The sequence below is a fragment of the Phlebotomus papatasi genome, chromosome 2 (genome assembly GCF_024763615.1).
Source record: "Phlebotomus papatasi isolate M1 chromosome 2, Ppap_2.1, whole genome shotgun sequence".
NCBI classification, from domain to species: domain Eukaryota; kingdom Metazoa; phylum Arthropoda; class Insecta; order Diptera; family Psychodidae; genus Phlebotomus; species Phlebotomus papatasi.
Genome location: NC_077223.1, coordinates 52,735,789 through 52,759,625, shown reverse-complemented (window position 1 = coordinate 52,759,625; position 23,837 = coordinate 52,735,789). Strand labels below are relative to the sequence as shown.

Genomic DNA, 23,837 nt, shown 5'->3' with positions numbered 1-23,837 from the left:
TGGTGGCTCATGCGCTTCTCGATGGCTTCTCCGTCTCATTCTGTTACATTCACCGTCTGGGCATCGGCTTCGGAAACCAGTCTCTCGAGTTCAGTTAGTCAGAGCGGACTTGGAGTTTTGGTCGCGGATCAGTGTCAAAGAATCCATTGGCGTGGTGTGAGTGGACTGTGCAGTGCTGGGAAGTGGCAATCTTTAATATCAAATAGAAAGCAGAAACGGTGCTAGAATCATGAGTAGTAAGTATTCTGGAATCAGGAAGATTCCCAATCAAGATAGACCGGGTTGATACGCTTCTTGATTTGTTCTTTCGAGTGAAATTTATTGAGCAAGAAAGCTGCCTTTTTTCTCAACAAACTTCGCTGAATGCGGCACACAATTTGACCTCTTTCGACCTTCAAACGTGTCTGGTTGTTCATTTTTCGCGCGAAAACACCAAGATACTCTCTTCTCTATAGGACTTTCCCTATGAGGATTCTCTGTCTAGAAAAAAAATTATTCCCATTTTCACAAACATGAATTACCCCAACACAAACACATACAACTGATTATCTGCAAAAATAATTAAGCACAGAAATGTGAATATTTTAATGTGTTTTTTCGTGGTGAAAGAGAAGCCCCGATAAAATGCAACCTTGAAGATTGACGATAGTGTAAATAGAGAACGCGTAAGACAATTTTCTCTCTTGCCGGCAAGATTGTGAGTTTTTTTTAAGCCGACAGACACACCAGAATTAATCTCTAGTCGTTGGAAAATGCCTCTAAATTTAGATTCAGTGAAAGTTGGAGTGAAAAAATGCCAAGATAATCCTTCTGGGAAAGACTTTTTTTTTTAGTCCAAGTGGTTTATCTGTTCAAATACACTTTTGCTCTCAATCAACTTCAGAGGGTTAAAAAAAAACAATTTCTTGGGGCACAAGAATCCTTTCGAGACTATCTGAATTCTTCAAAGATGAATCACAAAATATTATTAAGAAAATGTTGAGTATTTAACATAAATACCCTTTGGGTACGAGGAATAAAAGTGAAGATGCAAAAAAAAGTTTCTTTCAATAGACAAAAATAAGAAAAGCTAAACTATGGTGCTAAATTTAATATTTGGTTATGATCGTTAAAAAATTCAAGTCTTGAAACCTTTTTTGGATGTACTGAAATAGCGCCACATTTAAGTGAAAATGAAATTGAAAATAAACTCCAAAAAAATAAGCGATTACGATTAGCAAAGCAATTCAATTAAATGTGTATATATGTATTTTTGTATAAGTACCGATCGCTGATAATAAATAAGTTAATAATTTCATTTTTGTGTGTCTACAATGAGAATTACAGAAATGAAGCAACTCTCGATAATTTTTCTAAGCTCATATTTATTTCACTATAAAAATGTTTATTTAATTTTATTATATTTAAGAACAATCCTATGAATAATTACTACTTCCTTCGAAATAAAAAAAAACTTATTTTTAGAAGTGATTAATGAAATAAATATGAAAGCCTGAATCTTCTAGAAAAGTATGGGATCTTCATTTCATGTTTAATTAATTATAATTGTTTCTTATTAGGCATTAATCCTAATATTTAAATTATTTATTTGGAGATAGCAGAATTCCAAAAAAAAAAGTTTAAGCGACCCTCAGTAAAAAAATAAATAAATCTCGATTAGTTTAATTAAATATTGCAATTTAATTATTCAGGTCATATCATCTAAGCTAAGCTAAATAGTGATAACTCAAAATATTATCCTTCTTTGTATTAAAAAAAATAATAATTTAAGGAGTATTAAAACTCAGCTAAATCTTAAGCGGTGTTCAGACTAGAGGTTTAGCCCAGTTCCCGAAGGTCTCCAAATCCAATATAGTGTGCAATTTTATTGTTTTTTGAAAGCCTAATAGGTTAATTTATCTTTAATAATTCAATTCTAAGTTAAATCTTTCCAAAAAAACGTGATTGATAAGAAATTAGAGAAGTTAAGCCATATGGCTAAGTTTTAGGTCTGAAGCCCGTATGATTTTTATGAAATTAAGACTTTGTGAACCACAAATATTTGACTAATACAGCTATATATTTGTGAACAAATTACAACATTCGAGGCCGTATTCAAATATTTACGCTATTACTAAAATATTCTGCATAAAATTTGCAAACAAATTCCTTTCGTGAATATTCTTCAACGTTTGAAAAATAATTCACAATATCCTCTCGTTCAAATTATCAATAATAAAGTGCAACATTCTTGCTTCCAAAAATACTTTTCCCACAGTATTTCATCAAATAAGGGTGACTCAATGGCTGTGCTTTTTTCTTCAAAAATTAATTTTTCTTTTGAAAATACCGTGGAAATGTGTAGAATTCTCTGGTATGTGATTCACAATAAAATTTTGAGATCATCTCCTCGAAAAGTTGCGTAGCCTTGTGCTAATTTTCACTACACGACAACTTTTCTCCGCGCTCAAAAACCCAAGATGAAAATCTCACTTCAGAAGAACCATTATATTATTTTTGGTGAGATTTCATGCATTGGAAGTGAAATGGAATCGCAATTCTAAAGAGAAATTCGCGTGTGAAGGCTTCTGAATCTGAATCGAAAAGACGCCACTAACAAGACACAAGAAGAGAGAGAAAGACTTGCCTATTAATAGTTCAGTGAATAATTAGACATTTTCCATGTATAAATAGACCCCTTTGGACATTGAACAATCGCAATTGATTCGCGCGAATGTGTGGAAAATCTCTGCAGAATGGCGACGAAAGAAAAATAAAGCGCGAAAACATTAACAAAAAAATATGAGAAAGAAAAATTTATTGAAGAGTTAGATAGAAGCTGAAATTTCAGCAAGAATTCGAGGCACTTTTGCCGGCAGAAATATTATCTACATGACCACGAAAAGTAAAGTTCACGGAGTTTTTGAGCGATAAAAAGTGCGAGTGAAAAATGTAGCAAATAATGCCTATTTTCATTATTTCCCGATGACTTACTGGCCCATTTTTGCTGGTGAATTCTCCAGCAACAAAAAAATCTTCCATTCCCGATTAGATTGCTCGTATTAACCCTTCATTGTGCAGAAAAATTTACATCGCAGCGTCTTCGTCATTTCACAAAATACAAGACAGAGCGAAACCAGGGGGGTGACATTAGCTCTGAAAAATGCGACCAGTTTTAGTGTAAATTTTTTCCTGTTTTCGTACACATTTTACGTTATATCTCCAAAACTACGTAGGTTGCCAATCTGAGGTTTTCTGTTGCCTTTTCGTTATTAAATTGGCTTTTATTTTGTATTAGTATTTTTTGCTAATTCATTCTACAATGACAGAAAATGGATAATGAATTCAAAAGTTTTTTCGGCACGCTAGAAACATATGGGAAACATAGGAAACGTCATGCCCGTTAGCGAAACAGTAAAAATAAAAATTAAGATTGAGTCCAATACACGAAATCCTTAATGACATCCACAAATTTTAGGTCAGTAATATATCAGTTTGGGCAGCAAAAAAAATTAAAAACAGTCAAAAAATTTTCCATTTAGATCTATGACTCTATAACGCTTATTGTGAGAATTTTTTGTCAAAACAGAGAATTTAATAAAAAAAAAAACGCGCTTTATGTTCACATGTGCTGCAATTCCAATTGAATTCATATTAATATGCCTTGTGGCCATCGCCGTCTTAACATTGTTTTTTTTTTCTGGGACAGAAAGTCTGGCAGATTTCTCCCCTCGTCAGATAGCGTACTGACCTAGTAAAGTTGTTGACTGTCAGAAAAGCAGTCTAGGGAATGCTCCTCCTAAAAGCTTCGGAGATTAGGGCCTACGTAGACTCAGAGTGATCCTCGAGAATATTTAACCTACAAAATTTGACAGTAAAAGATTAGGTAAAAGAAATTTGTGCAAAGGACTTCTAATCGATAATCCTAAGCCCTCAGTGGTTGACGGTTTGGGATAAATCTCTACTGTCAAATTTTGCAAGCTAAATATTCTTGAGGATCAACCTGAGTCTATTTGGGTCCTTAGACATGGGACCATAATAGCTAATTTATTCGCATATCTGTAATATTTATGCCAAAGAACAAAAAAAAAACTATCAAAACAATTATTTTCAGCTTTTTTCTTTCAAAAAAAACCAAAAAGTTTGTTTTATGTAAGGTAACTATACCAAATTTCAGCATAGTTGCATGCAAGCACCTACGTCTTAAGATTGAAATATAATAATTTTAATACAAATTGATTTTTTTTAGTTGCTTCTTTTTAAGGACTGTTACTTGTAACCTTCTAGATAGTTTAGCGTATTTGTTTTGTCTAAAATCATTCTTAATACATTTTAAAATGAATAAAAATATAGACATAGCTTTGAGCAATATTTCGGACACTTTGATTCTCATAATTTCTTACCCTTCTGAAATTCTACAAAAATCTTTTTCACATCATCTCGTTCGTAGTAGAACCGATTTTTTTTTTTTTTGTTATTTTTTACATTGTAAAATCTCCAGATTCTAGAGCACAAAAGAACTACAAATTCATGGAAATTTAAGGAACAAAAGAAGTGGCTGAAATTGCAAGCTGACTGAAATTTTATATTTACTGACCAAATTTATTGAGATACTGATCAAAATGTAGCGGCCCTTATAAAAACTATCTCGATAATACTGTTCCAAAAATTTTCTTTTCTTTATTACAATTGTAAGTGTAAATTATATTCATAGTTTTCATTTAATATTGTTTGTCTTTCAAAATTTATTTAAATACCAAATTTGATTGTTTAATATCCTTGAAATAGGCAGTTTGTAAAATATAATTTCGTCGACCCAATATCTTATACGACTATGACAGATCTGATACGACTCAACGTAGTTGTGAATACAACAGTGATTAGACTTCATTCCCATCAGTTTCCCACTAAGCCGTTTCTCGGCTTAAGCCGTAAGTCTGTCTAGGTCATTAGGATCTTATCATACTAGACGATAAAACTTCAACATAATAAACATTAATTTCTCGCTAAATGCATTCAAAATCCTAATTTTTGGTTTTAAATAATTTAATTTGTATTACTTCAATGATAAAAAGGGGAATCAGTGGCGCAATAGGCAAGACCGTTGGCTCTTGGGCGGATCGATTCCCCGGCTCGACTTACTGTTGTGATTTCGAGTCCCGCCCGGTGCAAAGATCTGAATGTCTAATTTAGGCAATTTTCATATGTTAATAACGTAATATAATGCACCGCCTACGCCCAACAACTCCGGGAGCATGGAAGAAGCATACACAATGCGGAGAAGGCACCCCTGGGCGAGTCTACAAACGGACTAGCAGATTTTTCTAACACGGGATATGGACATTGTAAAAATAATTACCTTTGTAATGAATATATCTCGATACGATTAATAATGACAAAAATTCGAACTTGGTCCACAAAAATTGATTCAAAAAACCTAAAACAGCTAAATATGATTCCTCGTTAATTTTAATTAGGGACCATATTTTGTGTCATTTAAAACAATTTCAGCGTATTTTCTAGATTATTCATAGCTTTTTAACACTTTAATAAATCAAAATCACGGTGCTATCACACTAGGATTTTTCACGTTTTAATTTTAAATTCAATTGAGCCAATTGAGCATTAAGATTTCTAGAATTTACTTGAAAATTTTCAGAGTCTGAGAGATGGCTTTGGAGGAACTTAATGAATTACTCCCGATACTTAAGCTTCATTTCGTGCAAGTTTATCACTAAAGCACTGTACTTATCTTATATTTTCGCCACAAATAATATTATTTACGAGTAAATAAATTTAATAAGAAGAATTTTTTTCAAAAGACTACTTGTGTAACTGCAATAAAATTGAAATTAGTGAGCAATTTTAACATTTTAATTTGCTAAAATCAAATTTATTTGAGCAACCACATTTATGCTATTTTAACATATTTAAACAAGTTTTTCTGGACCAAGTATTAGTTTTTATTAATAAATAAGTGCAGATCTATCAATTCAATTGGTTTTTAGTGGAAAATAACACATAGGAACAAATCATCTGAAAATTAAATTGAATTTACAAATTGAAAAAATGCTAGTGTGATAGTACGGTTATAATTTTATTTTTTTAAATAAATAACTACACTTTTATGCTAAGTTTTTCAAAACATCCAGTTTTTTTTTTAATTCAGGTAATTAAATACTATCACTAATCCCGAATTCCGGGGTCCCGACAGCAAAAACAAAGAAGGATTCCATAATATTCAGAGTATCAGGAAATTCAGTATCCCGGGATTTTCGAGATCGCTGAATTTTCAAGGTCCTGAAATATTTGGAATCTTGGGATATTTGGAGTTCTAGGACTGATATTCTGGGATTTTACGTTTAAACGCATATTTGCAAAAACTAATGTCAATCGTCTTGAAATTTTAATATGTATAATGTAGAGTTGGTAAATTTCAAGAAATTTCATGAATTTCCGCCTAAAGTAGGTGGCGACTGCTGTGAAATTTCTGAAATTTTACCATCTCTAGTATAATGTCATTAGGATACAACACTACCCTGTTATTCTGGGTAGTTCTTAACGTTCGCAACAGAAGAATTTTCTACAAAATGTCCCATTCCACATTAAAACAGAGTCATTACATATTTGTATACAACAAACTCTCAACAAACACATTTATGAGAATTTACTGGTCTTTTTGGAATATTGCCTTTACTCAATTCATTAAAATTATAACGTATCCTTGGCTGCGTAAGTTTATGAATATTTTCGTAGTTAATTATAGAAAATATAGTGAGTTGCTACCTTTCTAATAAATTCTATTTGCATTAGTATCCATCCTTTTCAAACCAAATTGATCCCAATCACTCAAGGGTTAATATTGGCCGTTTTTGAGGCGAACGCATCATCAAAAGACAAGCCTCTGCAATGGAAAACAACAATGAAAGCACCACCATTCAATTTTGTGGTTTTAACTGACAATTAACCCTCGGTGGAGGTCACGATCGCCTCTTGCTCAACACTCAATTGGAATTGATGAAAAAGAGGAGTTGTGGCTAAATCGTCAATTTCGTGGTTGTTTTCATACGCAAATCGCGGCGTTTCTGTGTCGTGTGTCTGTGCTTTGGGCCACTCAGAGATCTCCTGGCAAAAGACGGAAGGCAGTGAATGAGTGATCGATGACCATTGTGCAAATGAGCGAGGTAAGAAGATGCGTCGACATAATGCTCATTTTTGCTGCCACTAACCGCCGGCCAAATATTTTTTGATTTTTTTTTTGAGCCAAAATGCCACCAATTTGCAACAATTCACGATTTTTTTTTTTGCAATCTTGTGTACACTTCTTCAATGAAATTTTAGGAAGAATATTCTTAAGCTATTCTTAACGCTCGATCCTCACACTGCGCGTGGGTGATCATTATATTTAAAATCTCTTTTGCCAAAGAATTTGCGAGAATTATATTTATGAGAGTAACGCGGATCACCTGTTCTTTTTTTCTATTGTAGAGTTTGCGTGGGTAACTCTCGCCACAAATGACAGCTACTCCCTGGGAGCCCTCGTGGTGGCAGCATCCCTCAAGAGGGCAGCCACCGCCCACCAGTTAGCCGTCCTCATCACGCCAGGCGTCTCAGCAGCCATGAGAACAAAGCTCCAGACAGTATTTGACGTAGTGCAAGAGGTCAATGTTCTCGATTCCAGGGATTCAGCCAATTTGGCTCTCCTGGCGCGTCCGGAACTGGGAGTAACTTTTACAAAGCTCCATTGCTGGAACCTCACGCAATTCGACAAGTGTGTCTTTTTGGATGCGGATACACTGGTAAGATTACTTTTTTTTGATCAAGATGACTAAAATTGAGCTTTTAACGATGTTATGTGACAAGAAAATATTTAGAATTGATAAGAAAGTATATAAAAATGATACTGATTAGAATTTAGAAATCACTGTTTTTTTAATTTGTTTAATCTAAATAACCATCATCGCAACTCATAAAGTAAATAATAGTAATTAGAAAAGACGTAAACGCGTATAAATTATTTGCTATTTAAAATTTTACGCTTCTAAATACTTCATATTTTTTAACTCATTCAAAACGTGAGTGATAAACTCATTCAAAGTCAGTGATAATCTATTCAAAAGATCTCAATATTTTAATGGGCATTTTAGGCAAACATGTTTTTATTTATTTTTTACTCTCGAGTAAGAGGTTGTGCTAAGTTTTTCATTAGAAAAAAAAACAATGAAACATTTAAGTAGCAAAAAGAGAAAAATAGCAATAAAATGTGATTTTCTACTCATTAAAAAAAATAGATAAATAATAATCGTTCATATTTGCATGAAGCGTTTGAAATGGATAATGAAACCGTAATTTTCTTTATTATTATTCTATAATCTATTTCAAATTTTTATCAACCAAATTAGATTTTTTTACTGCCCAAAAATCTACAAAGTTAGTTACTTGAAGCAATTTTTGCAACATAAAATCTTAACACATGACATTAGCAAATAATGAAGAATATTGTTTATAACTTGACTTATTGCCAAGTCTTAGTAAAATTTTGCCAAAAGCAATAAAAATGTTCAATATTTATTTTTTTAAAGTTGTAATAATGTTTTAAAAAAATCACTCACCATAATTCATTATTAAGGTTCTGCAAAACTGTGATGAACTGTTTGAGAGAGAGGAACTCTCCGCAGCTCCAGATGTTGGATGGCCTGACTGTTTCAATTCCGGTGTCTTCGTCTTCCGACCCAGTCAGGATACTTTTGGCAAATTACTGGACTTTGCCGTAAAGTCTGGCAGCTTTGACGGAGGTGATCAGGTGAGTTTCCTCAAAGACTGTTTCAAACGATCTAAAAAATACATGTACTTATTTATAAAAACCTTTGTTGTAAAATATTAAAAGATAGGGTAAATGTGCCAAATTCCGGCCAGCTTGCAATTTCGGCCACATTTTTTGTTCCTCGAATTTCCGTTTTTTTTTTTTGGTTTTTGCATACTGTAGAGATTATACAATGCAAAAAATTACAAAAAATGTCGTTTCGATGAACAAGATCATATGAAAGAGACATTGGAAAAATTCCGGAAGGGTAAGGAACTATGAGAAGGAAGGTGGCCGGAATAGACCACCAATGCCATGTCTACATTTTTATTCATTTTAAAATGTATTAAAAAAGAATATAGAGAAAATGAAGACGATAGACTGTCTACAAGATTCCAAGCACCACTTCTTATAAAAAAATAACAAAAAAATCAATTTGTATTAAAAATATTACATTTTAAACTTGAGACTTTGGGGCTGCATGCAACTATGCCGAAATTTGGCACACTTACCCTAACCATATGGAATTTTGGTGAATTAATTTTTGTGTATTTGGAAAGGGCCTGATAAAAATTACATTAGCTGGAATTTTTCAAAATTATTAAATTTCTAAGAGTTTACCCAGTATTTTCGTACCGTCGCGTCGGTCGTTACAGATGACTTTGCACTCCGGGTGTAACTTTGCCATTTTTTAAAATTCTTTTTTAAAGATTTTTAAAGTCTTTTTTTATACCTGGACTTATTGGTGGTCTCCGCTGATCCGGTCTACCATGTCAAAGTATATAGGGATATGTCATGCACTAAATAACGTACAAGGATCCTCAGAAAAATACTTGTAGTTTCAGTAAGTCAATAAAATGCAAATATAGGTATTTTGTCAAAAAACAGTTATCGGAAGGTCTAATTTCAAAAACGATTTCAGAGTAGTAAATTGTCTAAATCTATTCTAAATTTATCGGAATAATCCAATTCGATTTTGTTAATTTTTTTTTATTAAAATATCTTTTCACTATTTTCTTTATAGGAACGTATGAGTTTTGTTATAAAACGGCAGATAACGAGCTTTCTAAAGTTTTATTATAGAAGTATTTAATTAAAAATTACCCAATTATATGGGAATTTAAGATAAAATACTCGGAATCTACAAGATGGCGTGTTCGCCATTTTGATTTGACGTTTCTGTCCGCCATTTTGAAGAACTGTCAAAAGATAAAACTCAACCGATTGAGCTGAAATTTAGTATATTGTTCTTGATACCAAGACCTTTTCGGTACATTAGTATAATTCGGCCTAGGTAAAGCGAATGCCTGAATACAGGCATACAAGAAATAAAGGCATACATCCTACAAGTTAAAAAATTTGACACTCTTGTGGTAAAGTACCCTTTATTCGACCGGTTCCTCTATTCGACCGGTAGATTTATTTATTCAATTTAATTATATTTGCTATAATATTTTGTATATGATCTAACATTAATAGGTCAATTATTCTTTAAATAATACGAATCAGTGACAAATTCATAGAAATAGATGAAATTCACCATCAAATATTAAAAAATTGGCCCACCGGTCGAATAGAGGAACCCGGTCGAGTAAGGGTACTTTACCTTATATAGAAAAACGGGCGCTTCCTTTGCAAAAACCATTACAATAAAGACAGCGTTATCATATGTGATGATATCTAACAAAGAAAAAGAAAAGTAATGTTTTTGTTTATAATACAGTAAACTCTCGCTAATTCGACTCTTTTAAGATCGGGCTATTTCTTAATTCGGGCTGGAGTTAAATTCAAAAAAAGTTTGTTGACATTTTTCAAGTTCGATTATGATTATCAAATGAAGCAAATATGCTCAAATTTGCCATGATTTGTCTTAGTTCTGATGTGTTTTTGCATTATTAAGAGGTTTTCATGAAATTTATAATAGCAATGAGCACGTAAACGCAATAATTCAAACAATTTGAGGCCCGAATTTCTCTCCAATTCGGTTGACATTTCGGTCCCAAATACCCGAATTTGAGAGAGTCTACTGTAGCATATTATTTGAGGATCTGAAAACTGTTGTTGCAATGATGAAAAGTAAAAAAATATATGAATTTTTTGTTTATATTTCTCTTTAAATTATGTAAGAGCAAATAAATATATAAAATAAAAGCCTCAACCATTTTTAATGCTCACTGAGACATTTCGTTTAGGTCTCAAATATTCCCCCAAAACCTTCGCCAAAATTTGAATATTTCAAATTTTTAAACTTTGAACCTCTGTATTTAGGTAAATGCTTGACGTAGACTTTAATGTATATATGTTTTGAAAAGGTTTTGCCATAAGCAATGACATACTAAAATTTCAGCTCGATCGGACGAGGATATACAAGATAGCGACCACGCCATATTGTAGATCTCATTGTCGTTTATTATTAGAAATTGCTGTTTTTTAATTATCAATTTTTAAAGGCTAAGTTAATAAATAGCGATAAAAATGCAAAGTCACCCGTCACAACGGTATTCAAAAAAGATATACAAATTAAGGTCATCCCTAGAAATCATAAACCATAAGTTTTAGATAAAGTTTACCTGAACAGACTAACTTTTTATTTTTTCGCAATTTTGGAATGGAATCAGAATCAGTTGGGGTATTTTAAAATAATTTCCCTAATAACTTTATTTTGTATAGGGCCTCCTAAACTTGTACTTCTCTGACTGGGCTCACAGTGACATCAGCAAGCATCTACCATTCGTCTACAATACTTGCTCAACAGCTACATACTCCTACTTGCCGGCCTTCAAGCAATTCGGAAGGGACGTGAAAATCCTTCACTTCATCGGCACTTCCAAGCCCTGGCTGCAGAACTTCGATCCACAAACTAGAACAGTTCGAACTCCCGAAAACTATTCTCATCTTGCATGCCATTTGCAAACCTGGTGGTCAATTTTCTTTGATCAAATCCACCCACATCTCACAACTGACATGGTGAGTATTTTAATCTGGGGAAGGGACAAGGGTTGTTTTATTGAAGAACTTTTTCAGAGTGGACCGCCTTTTTTTTAATGGTTTTCTTTTTGTGCACCAATGACACACCAATTAACTGAAAATTATTCTCTTTCTCTCCCAACCGCAAACAATTTTATTTTAACATGAAAGACAACTTCCTACGCGTTTGAAGACATTCTAGGCTCCGAGGTAAGCCAGTCAGGACACTTTCCACAAAAATTTCATTCACATGCTCAGAAAAAAAACACGCTCTCTGCTGAAGCTTTTGGCTTTCGTCACAATATGTTTCCTTTTCCTTCTTTGTATGTAATTCAACAGATGCATTTTTCACATGTTATTTAAAATCTTTTTGAAAATATTCTCTTAAAAGAAACTATCGCACAGTCCCTGTAAAATCTTTAGAGAAATTTGTGATTTCGGGAAGGAGACCGCAGAAAGGCAAATGGAATTGCTGGCAAATGTGTCTTCTTTCAATCATCCTTCTTTTCCACACAGAATCAACAGAAAGAAGCGACTACATGGTACGAAGAACCACAGCATGATCCTCCATGTCCCCCTTATGTCCCACCACCTTCTCTCCCAACTTCCAATACTTTTCATCCTAATTCAGTTATAGAAATACCTACGCAAGAACATCAAGAAATTCAACAAATACATTATTACGATCCATGGGAGGATTACGAGAGGAACACTGAAATTATTCACAAGGAAGTGTCTGAGGAATATGTCAAAATAGATCATTTTATTGAGAAAATCCAAGAAAATCGTGAAGAAGAAAATTTTGAACATCAATCCGTTCAAAGTCGTCAAAATCAGAAAAATTCTGAGGAACAAACTTGTCAAGAAGTTATCTACAGAGAAGAATCGAGACAAGAATTATTTCACAATACAGAAGAATCCAGGAATGAAATTCCAGAAATTACAGAGACTAAAGAAATTGATCCAGGACCCAACAAACACTCTCCAGAACTGCAAAAAATGACAGAAATTCTGGAAAATAGACTTCCTGAACTAATCCCACCTAATACAAATTCAGAGACCCCTTCCGAACCCCCTCCTGGTAAATTAACAGTGGAAAAGAGTCCCCAAGAGAGCCCAAAAACACCAGAAAGACAGGTGAACAGTATTTCAGGGACAAATGATGTGAAAAGCACGTCTAATGAGGTAGGCATCAATTACTTTGTCACACTCTCTAAAAAAACCATCCAGCATGACTTTCTTGGGGGATTCCTCTTCTACACACACTGTGCCTCCACACTAACCCATTCACCCCTCTGATCAATCACACACAAAAAACAGACATCCTCCACCCATTATTCCTCATTCATCCTGGGATTTCGTATCATTTAGAAGCTTCTTGTTGATCTCAAAGTGCTGTCTATTCAGTGTCTGGATAAAGAGATCCCTATAGTGCGTTTCACTCCAACAAGGATTAATTAGGTGCAAAATTGCATGAATGTGCTTCTTGTATTAAGTAAATTTATTAAAATATTTTTACCTTTTATACTTTGAAAAAAATAGGTTATTTTTATTTACTTTTGTGTCTTTTATTTACTTCTATAAACTTTTAAAAAAGATCAGTTGTCAGAAAATACTTTTGTTAACCTTTCTTTTCAGAGTAGAAAAGGTATTAATAGGCTTTCAAGGTAAGCTTTCAAGAGTTTATTAGAACGCCAAGTGAATTCCGAATTAATAGTAGGAGGAAGTGGGGCAGCTTTGCATTTGGGGCAGCTTTGAAATTAGGATTTTTCTTCTACTTTTTAATCAAATTCAGCCTGATCATAATACTCCCTCCGTTCCGAAATAAGTCGTACGTTTGGGGAAAAATTAGGGATTAAGGAATGGTTTCAGAGAATGTTTTTGTTATTGGCAAATATCTTGTGTATGAACTATCCTCCATGTTCAGGGATAATATGAGGATCCTATCACGATGGTATGTTGAGGATTCGATATGTTGAAGTTGTCCATTTTTCGCGTTTTTTTCAAAGAGCTCCGGTAGATAGTTAATTACTAAAAAATGGACTGTGATTAACATTACAGGATAGAATTTGTTCTAAATTTTTAGTATGCACAAGTAGAACTCAACAGTTATTACCGATATGACATTTTTTATTGCTCAAATTTTGCAGAATGAGCAATAAAAAGAATATCCATTTTTATGTGTTCGAATATCTGGATGCAAAATGGTGAGAAATAGGGACTTGGGACCTTCAGAGGACCCCCCAAAAGTTGACCCTGGGACACTTTATATGTTTCTCTAAAACATATTCTGAATTGAAAAAAAGAAATCGCACGACGTGTTTTCGAGCAATCCCAAAAAACATGATTTTGAAGGGAAAGGGAAGGAGTGGGGGCAAAATAAATAACATATTAATGTTCCCAGGGTGAACTTATGGGGGGGTCCCCCGAACGTCCCAAGTCTGTATCTCTCACCATTCTGCATCTATGTTAGATTGAAAATAAAACGCCAAAAATAAGATATTTTTAAGACATTCATTCCTCAAGATACCATCAAGACCGGACCCCAATTTTAGTACTGAACATAAGCAATAGTTCTTTATAAGAGATAATTGTTGATACATAAAACATTTACCAACAAACTTTCCCTTAATTCCAATTTTTCCCAAACGTATGACTTATTTCGGAACAAGATTTTTTCCCAAACGTACGACTTATTTCGGAACGGAGGGAGTATAATTTATGTCCACAAACAGATTAAGGAAAAATTACATTTTCATATGGCTCAATTTTTATTTAAAAAAAAATGGACAGAATTACCAATTACAAAGCTGCCCGAAATTCAAAGGTGCCCCACTTCCATTTAACAAAATTTAATATTTAAATTTTAAATTTAATATAAAAAGATTTCAATCAACTTATCTTTTAATTTTCAGTAAAAACATGGAATATTGCCTCTAACAGATAAAATAGGATAAGGAAAAGAAATTTTAAAAAAATAATAATACTAGAAATTATGCACTGCTAAAAATAAAGGGATCAAATTGATCCAAATTTGATCTTTTTGCAAAGGATGTATCAAATTAACATGTTCTATTATGATGTCCATTTGGTGTTTGAAATTTGCTTCATCCTTTGCAAAAGGATCAAATTTGGATCAATGTGATCCTTTTATTTTTACCAGTGTGAGAATAAAATAGACACTACACTCAGTAAAGCCCCAAATAGACTGAATAGGCTAATCCTAAAGAATATTTAACAATTTCTAATCCATAATTCTACTTACATAGAAAAAAAATATTTCGTAAAATTGTTCGTAAATGTTTCTGAATTCTTATTGGGGACTTATGAAATGCTCGTAAATCGTATAACCCACAAACAAGCTCGTAAAAGTTTGTGCTTTTTCTCACAAACATTGTTTGAAAAATGATCATTTGACGATCATTTTTTGTGTTTTTACAAACATTTGTTCGTAAACACGCAAAAAATGTTCGTACAATTTTGTCATTTGTTCGTAAATTTTTGTTTGTCTGGCAAAAACTTACGAACAAATGACAAAATTTTACGAACATTTTTTCGTGTGAACAAATGTTTGTATAAGTACAAATAATGCTCATCAAGTGATCATTTTACGAACAATGTTTGTGAAAAAAGTACAAACTTTTACGAACTTGTTTGTGGATTATACAATTTATGAGCATTTCGTAAGTCCCCAATAAGAATTCACAAACATTTACGAACAATTTTACAAAATATTTTTTTCTATGTATGCTCTCATTGTACGATCCTTTACTGCTAAATTTACCGGATTCAAAATTATTGAGGATCAGCCTGAGCTTTTTTGGAGCTTAAAGGTACGCTAATTTTTTTTAATGTAAATAAAAATGCGCAATTGGTCAATCGCAAAATTTTGAATAATATAAAAGCATCTTTTACCGTAAATGCGAGTGATTTTGCCCTTCGGAGGTTTCTTTGCCACTTTGCTATTTGTAGGCTTTTCTTTAATTCTAGCACTTAACCCTTTAAGGACGATTGAAATACCCGTGTCTCAAAAAAAAATTCCTACGACCTTGTTTTGCTATTAAGAAGGCAGAAAAAGATTTTCTGACCCCTAATTTTTGATCCTCTCGTCCTTAAAGAGTTAAGCATGGTCTTCACCGACCCTATCTACCATGTCCGATCGTCTTTAAAAAATGCCTGAATTAAAGGAAAGCTTGCGAACAGAGTAACGAAGTCACCCTCAGACGGCGGTCACCGACATCTTCGGTACATTTATATTTGAGTATATCGAAATCCCATTAGGGTAAGTGTGCCAAATTCCGGCCAGCTTGCAATTCCGGCCATTTTTTTGTTCCTCGAAATTTCATGAATTTTCAGTTTTTACATAATCCAGAGATTATACAATGCAAAAGAATAACAAAAAATGTAGCTTCGACAAACGAGATGACGCGAAAAAGACATTTGAAGGATTCTCGAAGGGCAAGGAACTATGAAAATGAAAGTGGCCGAAATAGGGGACCAAAGCTATGTTTACATTTTTATTCATTTTAAAATGTATTAAGAATGATTTTAGAGAAAATAAAGACGATAAATTGTTAACAAGTTTCCAAGCAACACTCCTTAAGAAAAAGTAAAAAAATCAATTTGTATTAAAAATATTACATTTCAAATTTGAGACTTTGGCGCTTGCATGTAACTATGCTGAAATTTGGCACACTTACCCTACCCTTTTGTGGCTTTAATTCAACACGTTTATCTTTTGAATTTACTATAAAAACAGTTAAATTCAAGCAATGACTTTCTTCTTTCAATACATGGCGTTCGATTTATTCTATCTGAAGCTTCCTTGAAAGCCTGTGTAATAAGTCTAGGCGTTTAGTACAAAATATGTCTTCAACTGAAAAGGTGGTTGGTAAATTTCACTAAATGTTTTTCATTTCAGTGGTGGAAGTCTCTTAGTGTTTTGGGCATTACCATCCTTTAAAAGATGTATTTTTTTTAAGTAAGAAAACCCCTTCTAAAACAATTTTTTTGGCACATTTCAGAGTGGAATCGCTGGAGCTTTGGCAAATGTAACTTTGGGTGAACAAAGAACTCCTGAACAAGAAGCCCTCGAGTCACAGATGAGACGACAATGTTGGGAATCAGGAAATATTGACTACATGGGCCGAGATTCTTTTGAAAATATTCTCAAACGCATCAATCTAACCATGGGGGAAACTCCAGAGACTCAGAAGGAAGATGTACTGCCCGAGGCCAAGGAAGGTAACCAGTAAATTGTCTAACATCACACAAAGTAATAAAATCCATCTCTCCCTGAAAATCTCACATCAACCCCTTTTCATTTACTCATAAATTGGAGAGAGATGGTGGTAAAGTGTAATCAGCAATCTCATTTATATATTTTTTTGTAGTTTTATGTAAAAGAGCAATGAATTCTATTTGCCATGAAAATGTCGCCAATACTTTTTTTTCTCTTTTCTTTTGTATGTTTATCGTATAATTTTTTTTGGCAGGAACTTTGTCGACAAATAAATCATGATTTCACAACTATTTGCATTTTTATTTTTTGTGTTTGTGTTATTCAAAATCACTCCCAAAAACATCCCTGACATGACAAACATTAGAAGACATTATTTTGAGCATCTTGATGTTTAATGGTTTTGTTTTAAGTCTTTTAGATCGTTGGGAAAGGAGGTGAAAGAAGTCATACGCCATTGTAAAGAACTATGCTAACTTAGTAAAATAGAATTTTCGCATTTTGAGCATTTTAAAGTTTCAAAAGCATTTTAAAATATCGCTTGGAAAATCATGTTGATTCATTGAGTTATTTTTTTGAAGAAAAAAAAACATAATTTTACAGCATAACAACTTGAAAAGTATAAATTGGCCTTTTCATCTCAAAATTTACTTTTGAAAAAGCATAACTTCGAAAAGTTGTTGATTTTGTTCTTGTGTTAGAAGCTTACTAACAGAAATATTTTCATCATTTATAAAGTATAATATTTCTTAAAGCATCATACGCATCACATTTTTTTTAATATTTGAAAAGAATCTCTAGGAAGGGATCTTTAAGAGCGCCATTTTTGAAGAAAAACAGATTTTTGCAAGTTTTGAATTTTTTTGAGTGAGTTTTTTTTCACCTTCTTTGAAGCCAATACTTTTTTTGGGGTATCAATGTTGTAAATCATAAAACAATATTGCAATTTTGCTATAAACTAACAACTAAAACAAAGCTTGTCTTCCCTTTTATCTTTCCGCCAATATCAGCTACAGTGATGCCGAGGAAAATGCTTCCGGGACAATCGCATGAGAAGAAACGCAAAAGCTAACAAAAGAGCTCTTGTGGCTGGTGTGGATTGACTGGGTTTGTCGTGTGCTTTCTAGACTTCTAATTTTTGAAAAATCATTGCATGGGAATGGCACTTATTGTAAATTTTCAATAATATTTCTAGCGGAGGTGAAGGAAACTGTTGTTGCGGTGACGGAGGAGAAACTACCCCCAGGCGAAATTTTGAGAACGAGAGAAGACGGAGCCGAAGAGAGGGTAATTACAACCGTGGGGGAAGACGGAAGAATCTTCCAGAAAGTCATTACAACCTTCCCGAAACACGAAGTTGAAGAAGAAGTGATTACTGAAGAAATTACTGAAGGTGAAAATGTAACTGTTACTACTACAACAACGGTTAGCACAAATGTTACGCAATCGGAGATTATTGGAGTACCTAAAGTGGCTGCACCTACAGTCACTACAGCTGTTTCAACAAATCCAACCCCAGCACTTGAATTAGCCAAGAAACCAGAACCAGGGAAGGATCTTGTGGAATTTGATGAAGCAACTAATACAACAACTGTAACTAGAAGGATTGAAAAAGGTTACGAACAGATTATTACAACGGTCTTAGAGGATGGTACAAAGCGTATTCAAAACAGAACCTTCATGGATCCTGAAGAAGTGATTGATGAAACTGAAGAAGTTATTCAAGACGAAAGCAGAACCATCAAGAAAGAAAGTAAGATAACTACGGAAATAAGAAAAGCATCTACGGATAAACAAACAACTGAAACTACCACAACCGTTGAGGCAACAAAAAAAGAAATAGTTGAGGAAGAGTTTGTGGTAACTGAAGCCATGAAGAAACTGAAAACCGGGGAAGAGATCAAAACAGTTGATGAACAGACCAGAACTACAACCATCATCAGACGAATTGAAAATGGATTTGAAAGAACCATAACAAGAGTATTTGAAGACGGAACGTCTAAAAGCAGCACTAAAACAATTTTTGATGTGGTTGAGATCACTAAAGATCAGCAAACTCCCAAAGTTCCGGACGCTCCGACTAACACTACGACAACCGTTGATGAAACAGCTACTAAAAAGCAAACTACTCAACAAACAACTGAAGTAACACAAGTCCAGCAAACAACTCAAGATACTGAAGAGTTTGTTATTACTGAAGAGATGAAAAAATTAACAACGGGTCAGGAGATCGTTAAAGTCGACAAGAAGACCAATACAACAACCGTGATCAAAAGAATTGAAAATGGATATGAACGAACAGTAACAGTTATCTTTAATGATGGATCAATGAGATCTCAGACAAAGGTTATCTACGATCCCGTTGAAGTTGTAGAGGAAACCAAGCAGATTACACCGGTAGTTCCTGCCGCTCCAGGTAATCCACCAGTTGCTCAAAAAACCACTGAAACCACAACTGACACTACTTCCAACACTACTCAAACTGTGGAAAAAACTCAAACAGTTGAGAGCACAAAAACTAACGTCCAGAAGGAACAACCTTCACAAGTTCCTGCTGTAGACGAAGAAGCTTTGAGAAAACTTAAAGAAGAAATAACAAAAATCGAGACTCAAGAAATCATCATCACCGAAGCTATGAAAAAACTGAAAGTTGGAGAGGAAATTGTTGAAGTTATTGAAAGAATAAACACAACTATTGTGACTAAGAGAATTGAAAAGGGCTATGAAAGGGTTACTACTTCAATTCTGATTGATGGAACAAGGAGGACTCATAAGAAAACGACTTATGATGCGGTTCCTGTTATTCCTCCCAGTGCCCCTCAAGTTCCTGAAAATCAAACACCTCAGCAAGCTCCCAAACCTCAGGAAACTCCTAAGCCTCAGGAAGGTCCTAAGCCTCAGGAAGCTCCTAAGCCTCAAGAAGCTCCTAAGCCCCAGGAAGCTCCCAAGCCTCAGGAAGCTCCTAAGCCCCAGGACGCTCCCAAACCAAAAGAAGGTCCCAAGCCTCAGGAACCCCCTAAGGCTCCAAGTCAAAAAACCCAAGATACCAAAGTTTCCGAAATTGATACGAAAACTACTCAACAGCAATCATCCATCCTAACTGTTGAAGAAAAGAGTAAGAAAGTATCAACTCAGGAAACTATTCAAAAAACACAGAATGTGCAACAAACTTCTACGACTCAGACTACTCAGGCCCTCACCAATACTCCACAACCAAATCCACAAGAAACACAAAAAAAACTTGAGAGGACTGTTGAAACATATGAAACTGAAGAAGAATTCGTTCCAACAGAAGCTATGAAGAAACTGAAGGTTGGTGAAGAATTAACCGAAGTTGATGAAGTAACGAAGACTACAACCGTAACAAAGAGGACCGTTGATGGGTATGAACAAACTATAACTACAGTAATGGGAGATGGTACGAAGAAAACGTACATGAAGACCTTCTACGACGCCGAGGAGATCATTGAAGAAACTGAAGAGTATGAAGATGCTGAAGAAGAAAATAAAACCCAGACACAAACTACGAAAACAACGAAACAGGGAACAAATGTTCCTGACCCAAGTCGGGTTCTTGCTGTTTGTCCAACCAAACAAGAAGTCTCAATAATTAATGATCCAAATATTGCATCAAAGAGAGTTGTACGTCATGGAGAAGAAGAGATACAACTTGAAGAAGAAGAGGAAGATGAAAAGGATCCTACACAGAAGACCAAGAGGGCTGTTCAAGAAACCAGGAAAGCAAAGATTGCTCTTGAAGAGTCTCAGAAAACCGAAGGTGCCACTAAAATTCATACCACAACAGCTTCAACTGATGCTAGTGAGAAGAAATCTGAAGTCATTACATCAAATGTAGGTGGGATTTCTGCCGATGTGCGAACAACTTGCGAATCAACTCAATCTACGAAAACTAGCACCTCAACTGCTGTAACACCTGCTCAAGGACCCGGTCAGGGTACCAAAACCGTAACAACCACGCGAACAGAAAAGTCTTCGGCCAGGAAGCAAAGCTCATCAGCGATAGCTTCAACTGGAGTTGTTCTTGAGGCTATTGCAGCTCCTCAGCCTCCACCGAGAAAAAAGGAGACCAAGAAGGGCAAGGGAAAGTAAACCATTTGCATTGTGAAATGCTTAACATCTAGTCGGAAGTCTTACCTGTTGCCGCAGCTTCTGGGATGTCTTCACTCTGCGAACGTCCATCATCAGCCATTTGCCTTTAATGTGTGACTTAGCCATTTGCGCTTTCTGTGCAAGAAGCTTCCTGAAATAAAAAGATTTGTTTTTCATTTTTCAGCAATAAAAATTTTATAAAGTGAGTTTGAGATTTTTTCTTAAAACGCGAGCACTACTGGATTTTCTATGCACCAATTTGGATAATTGTTTGGTACACCTTTGGATACCTCATTGGTAAGAAAATATTCAAATCAAAAATTTATTGTAAATATAATGATGAATAAATTATTAATTGACTTTTATTACATTTTTTCATTATTACTTTTCATTACAAATTGAACAAAAGTCAAAGACTGAGCAAATGTATTATCCCTTTTTTCAATACATCTACGTCCTTTCGACCCCTTGAAATATATCCCCTACCGCACCTATACTTGGGGTCTCACAAGAGGAATCCACGTCCCACAAGTCGAGCTTAATCGCATTATTAATATGAATCTGATATTTTTCCAAGCATGTCTCAAAAACGCGTAGGGGAGACCGGGGTAGATTTAGCCAGCAAATGAAGCTTTTTTTTCGCGCGTGATTTATGAAAAAATGATAAGGTTTGTCTAATGTTTTTGTGTTTCATGAGTAGCATTAGGATATTGGCTGTATGAAACAGTGTAGTCCAAGGCTTTAAAATCGTTGAGTTTTTCTAGAGTAGATAATGAAAAAAGTATGACACATTCACATCGAACAGACTGGGCTTTTTTACATGGTCATTGCTTTTTTACTCCTTCATTGCTTTTTTACACATGGAAAAAATATTCAAAAATTGCGGCACCAAACCAATTTTTGCATCAATTTGATGTTTTTTCCGTTCTCTGAGACAATATTCTTTAAAAAGAAAATGATATTTTAGTAAAATTGACCAAATATAAATACCTTGAACAAAAAGCAAAAAGCAATTGCCCGGCCAATTGCTTTTTCTTGACAATTCCATATCACATAGTCCGTTAAGATTCTCTATTTAAATTCATTGTTCGAAATTTCATCGATCACCATCGAAATCAGCTGATGCCAAGAAAAATCAAAACAAAGGAAATTTTACTCATAAAACTCTTGTGAAAACTTTTGAAATGTATTTAAAATGAGTCTAGGCTTAGTGAAATTAAAGTTTACTATAAAATACTTGTGAATAATGTGAACTACATTATTTTGAACAACTGAAAATATTTCCCGCCTTGGACATTTTACTTACACTGGATGGCGCTGTTCTCAGTGAGTTATTTTATCGAAAACAATGAAGGTGTCATATCACTTCTCCATTACTTCTTTGAAAATCGATCAAAAGAGCAATGGCCCAGTCTGTTCGATGCTATTGGCTACACTTGCCCCGGCCTGGCTAGATATAGCCACTTTTGGGGTGCTAATTGCCACCAGTTTTCCAGACGAAATTTTAAACTGGAGATTCCAAATATTCTTTCGCTTGATACATTGAAGTCCACTGATGCTAAATATGTCACTTTAGGCAAAATTGATGAAAATATCCTGAAAAAATCTATTTCACAAATTTTTCATCCGAATGGCAATATTGCTTGGAATATCAATAGTACTTTTTCATCTAACAATTATCCATGTATTAGTGAAAAATCATTGATAGTTTTATCCCGCCACGGAAGAGTGGCTACAACCTGCTCCGAGGGCTGTTTCAGTGTTTATCTTATATAAAAAATTGGATAATTTATTATCTAAGTGAAAAATATTTTTCAATTATGTTTATTAAGCCAGAAACGAGGTAAAACTATGAAATCTTGACTAGAAACTCAGATAACCAAATGCTGGGCCAAAAACTGTCGCATCAAAATTACAATTTTATACTCATTTTATAAAAATGCTTCTAAATTGTAGGATAACTGGATCAGACTTATAAATATTTCTGGCAATATGGGGATGTGTTCCTACTTTCATTAAAAATACTTTGCTCGATGTACATTTAAAAAAAACGAGAAAAATTCACTGACTAATTCTACCCCTGGCTATAGGTACCCCGGTCTCCCCTAATGCTATTTTTCATTTTTGATCATGTTTTAGAAATTGTCTAAGCGGAATTTTATCAATATACGAATATAGTGTTAAATTCCTACTGCTTTTTTTTTCAAAAACAAAAATTAAAAAGGCCCTAGAAAGCTTATTTCTTAATCGATTTTTGGAAAGTTTGGGCGTGTTAGAAAGGTTTTTGAATTCCTGGCAAGTCTGAACCAAGTCTATAGTATGGAAGACGAATGGATTTCTTATAAACGTCTTATGTTAGATATCTTAGGTGAGATTCTTAACAATCTCACCTACTATAAATCCTAACAAAATCTCATGTTATGATCGGCCCCAAACTTTGCCCGAACGTGTTTGGCCCCTTCCTGATCACGAATATATGGGTGGCTGAAAACCGTTCCCGTCCGTCCGTCCGTCCGTACGGCCGCTCTTTGGAGCTTAATAGCTCCTAAACTAAAAGAGATATCGACTTGCGGTTTTCGGCAAAGGTTATATATCGTTTGAAAATTGCAACTTGGTGCTTTGACCCCCCACCCCCCACCCCTCCTTCCGCCATTTTGAAGACCCCCCTTTTTTTGTTTTCTCAATAGCTCCGCCCCTATGGCATCAATCAGGCTGAAATTTTAGTAAGTTAGCTGGGCT

The 23,837-nt window shown here is 34.3% G+C and overlaps 1 protein-coding gene across 4 annotated transcripts; it reads left to right on the top strand.

Annotated features, from left to right (window-relative positions):
- Positions 1–21,304, top strand: LOC129801635 (glycogenin-1). Of its 4 annotated transcripts, none has more exons than XM_055846870.1 (6): positions 55–236; positions 7,468–7,778; positions 8,609–8,782; positions 11,453–11,749; positions 12,266–12,934; positions 16,774–17,279. In XM_055846870.1, the coding sequence occupies exons 1-6, from the start codon at positions 230–232 to the stop codon at positions 17,002–17,004; spliced, it is 1,689 nt and encodes a 562-aa protein (XP_055702845.1). In that variant the 5' UTR covers positions 55–229; the 3' UTR covers positions 17,005–17,279. The 4 variants fall into 4 exon arrangements, with proteins under 4 accessions (XP_055702847.1, XP_055702844.1, XP_055702845.1 ...); XM_055846871.1 differs by lacking the exon at positions 12,266–12,934 and adding an exon at positions 11,921–11,959 and having other exon boundaries at positions 61–236; positions 16,774–21,304; XM_055846872.1 differs by lacking the exon at positions 12,266–12,934 and having other exon boundaries at positions 1–236.
- The last annotated feature ends 2,533 nt before the right edge of the window (positions 21,305–23,837 follow it).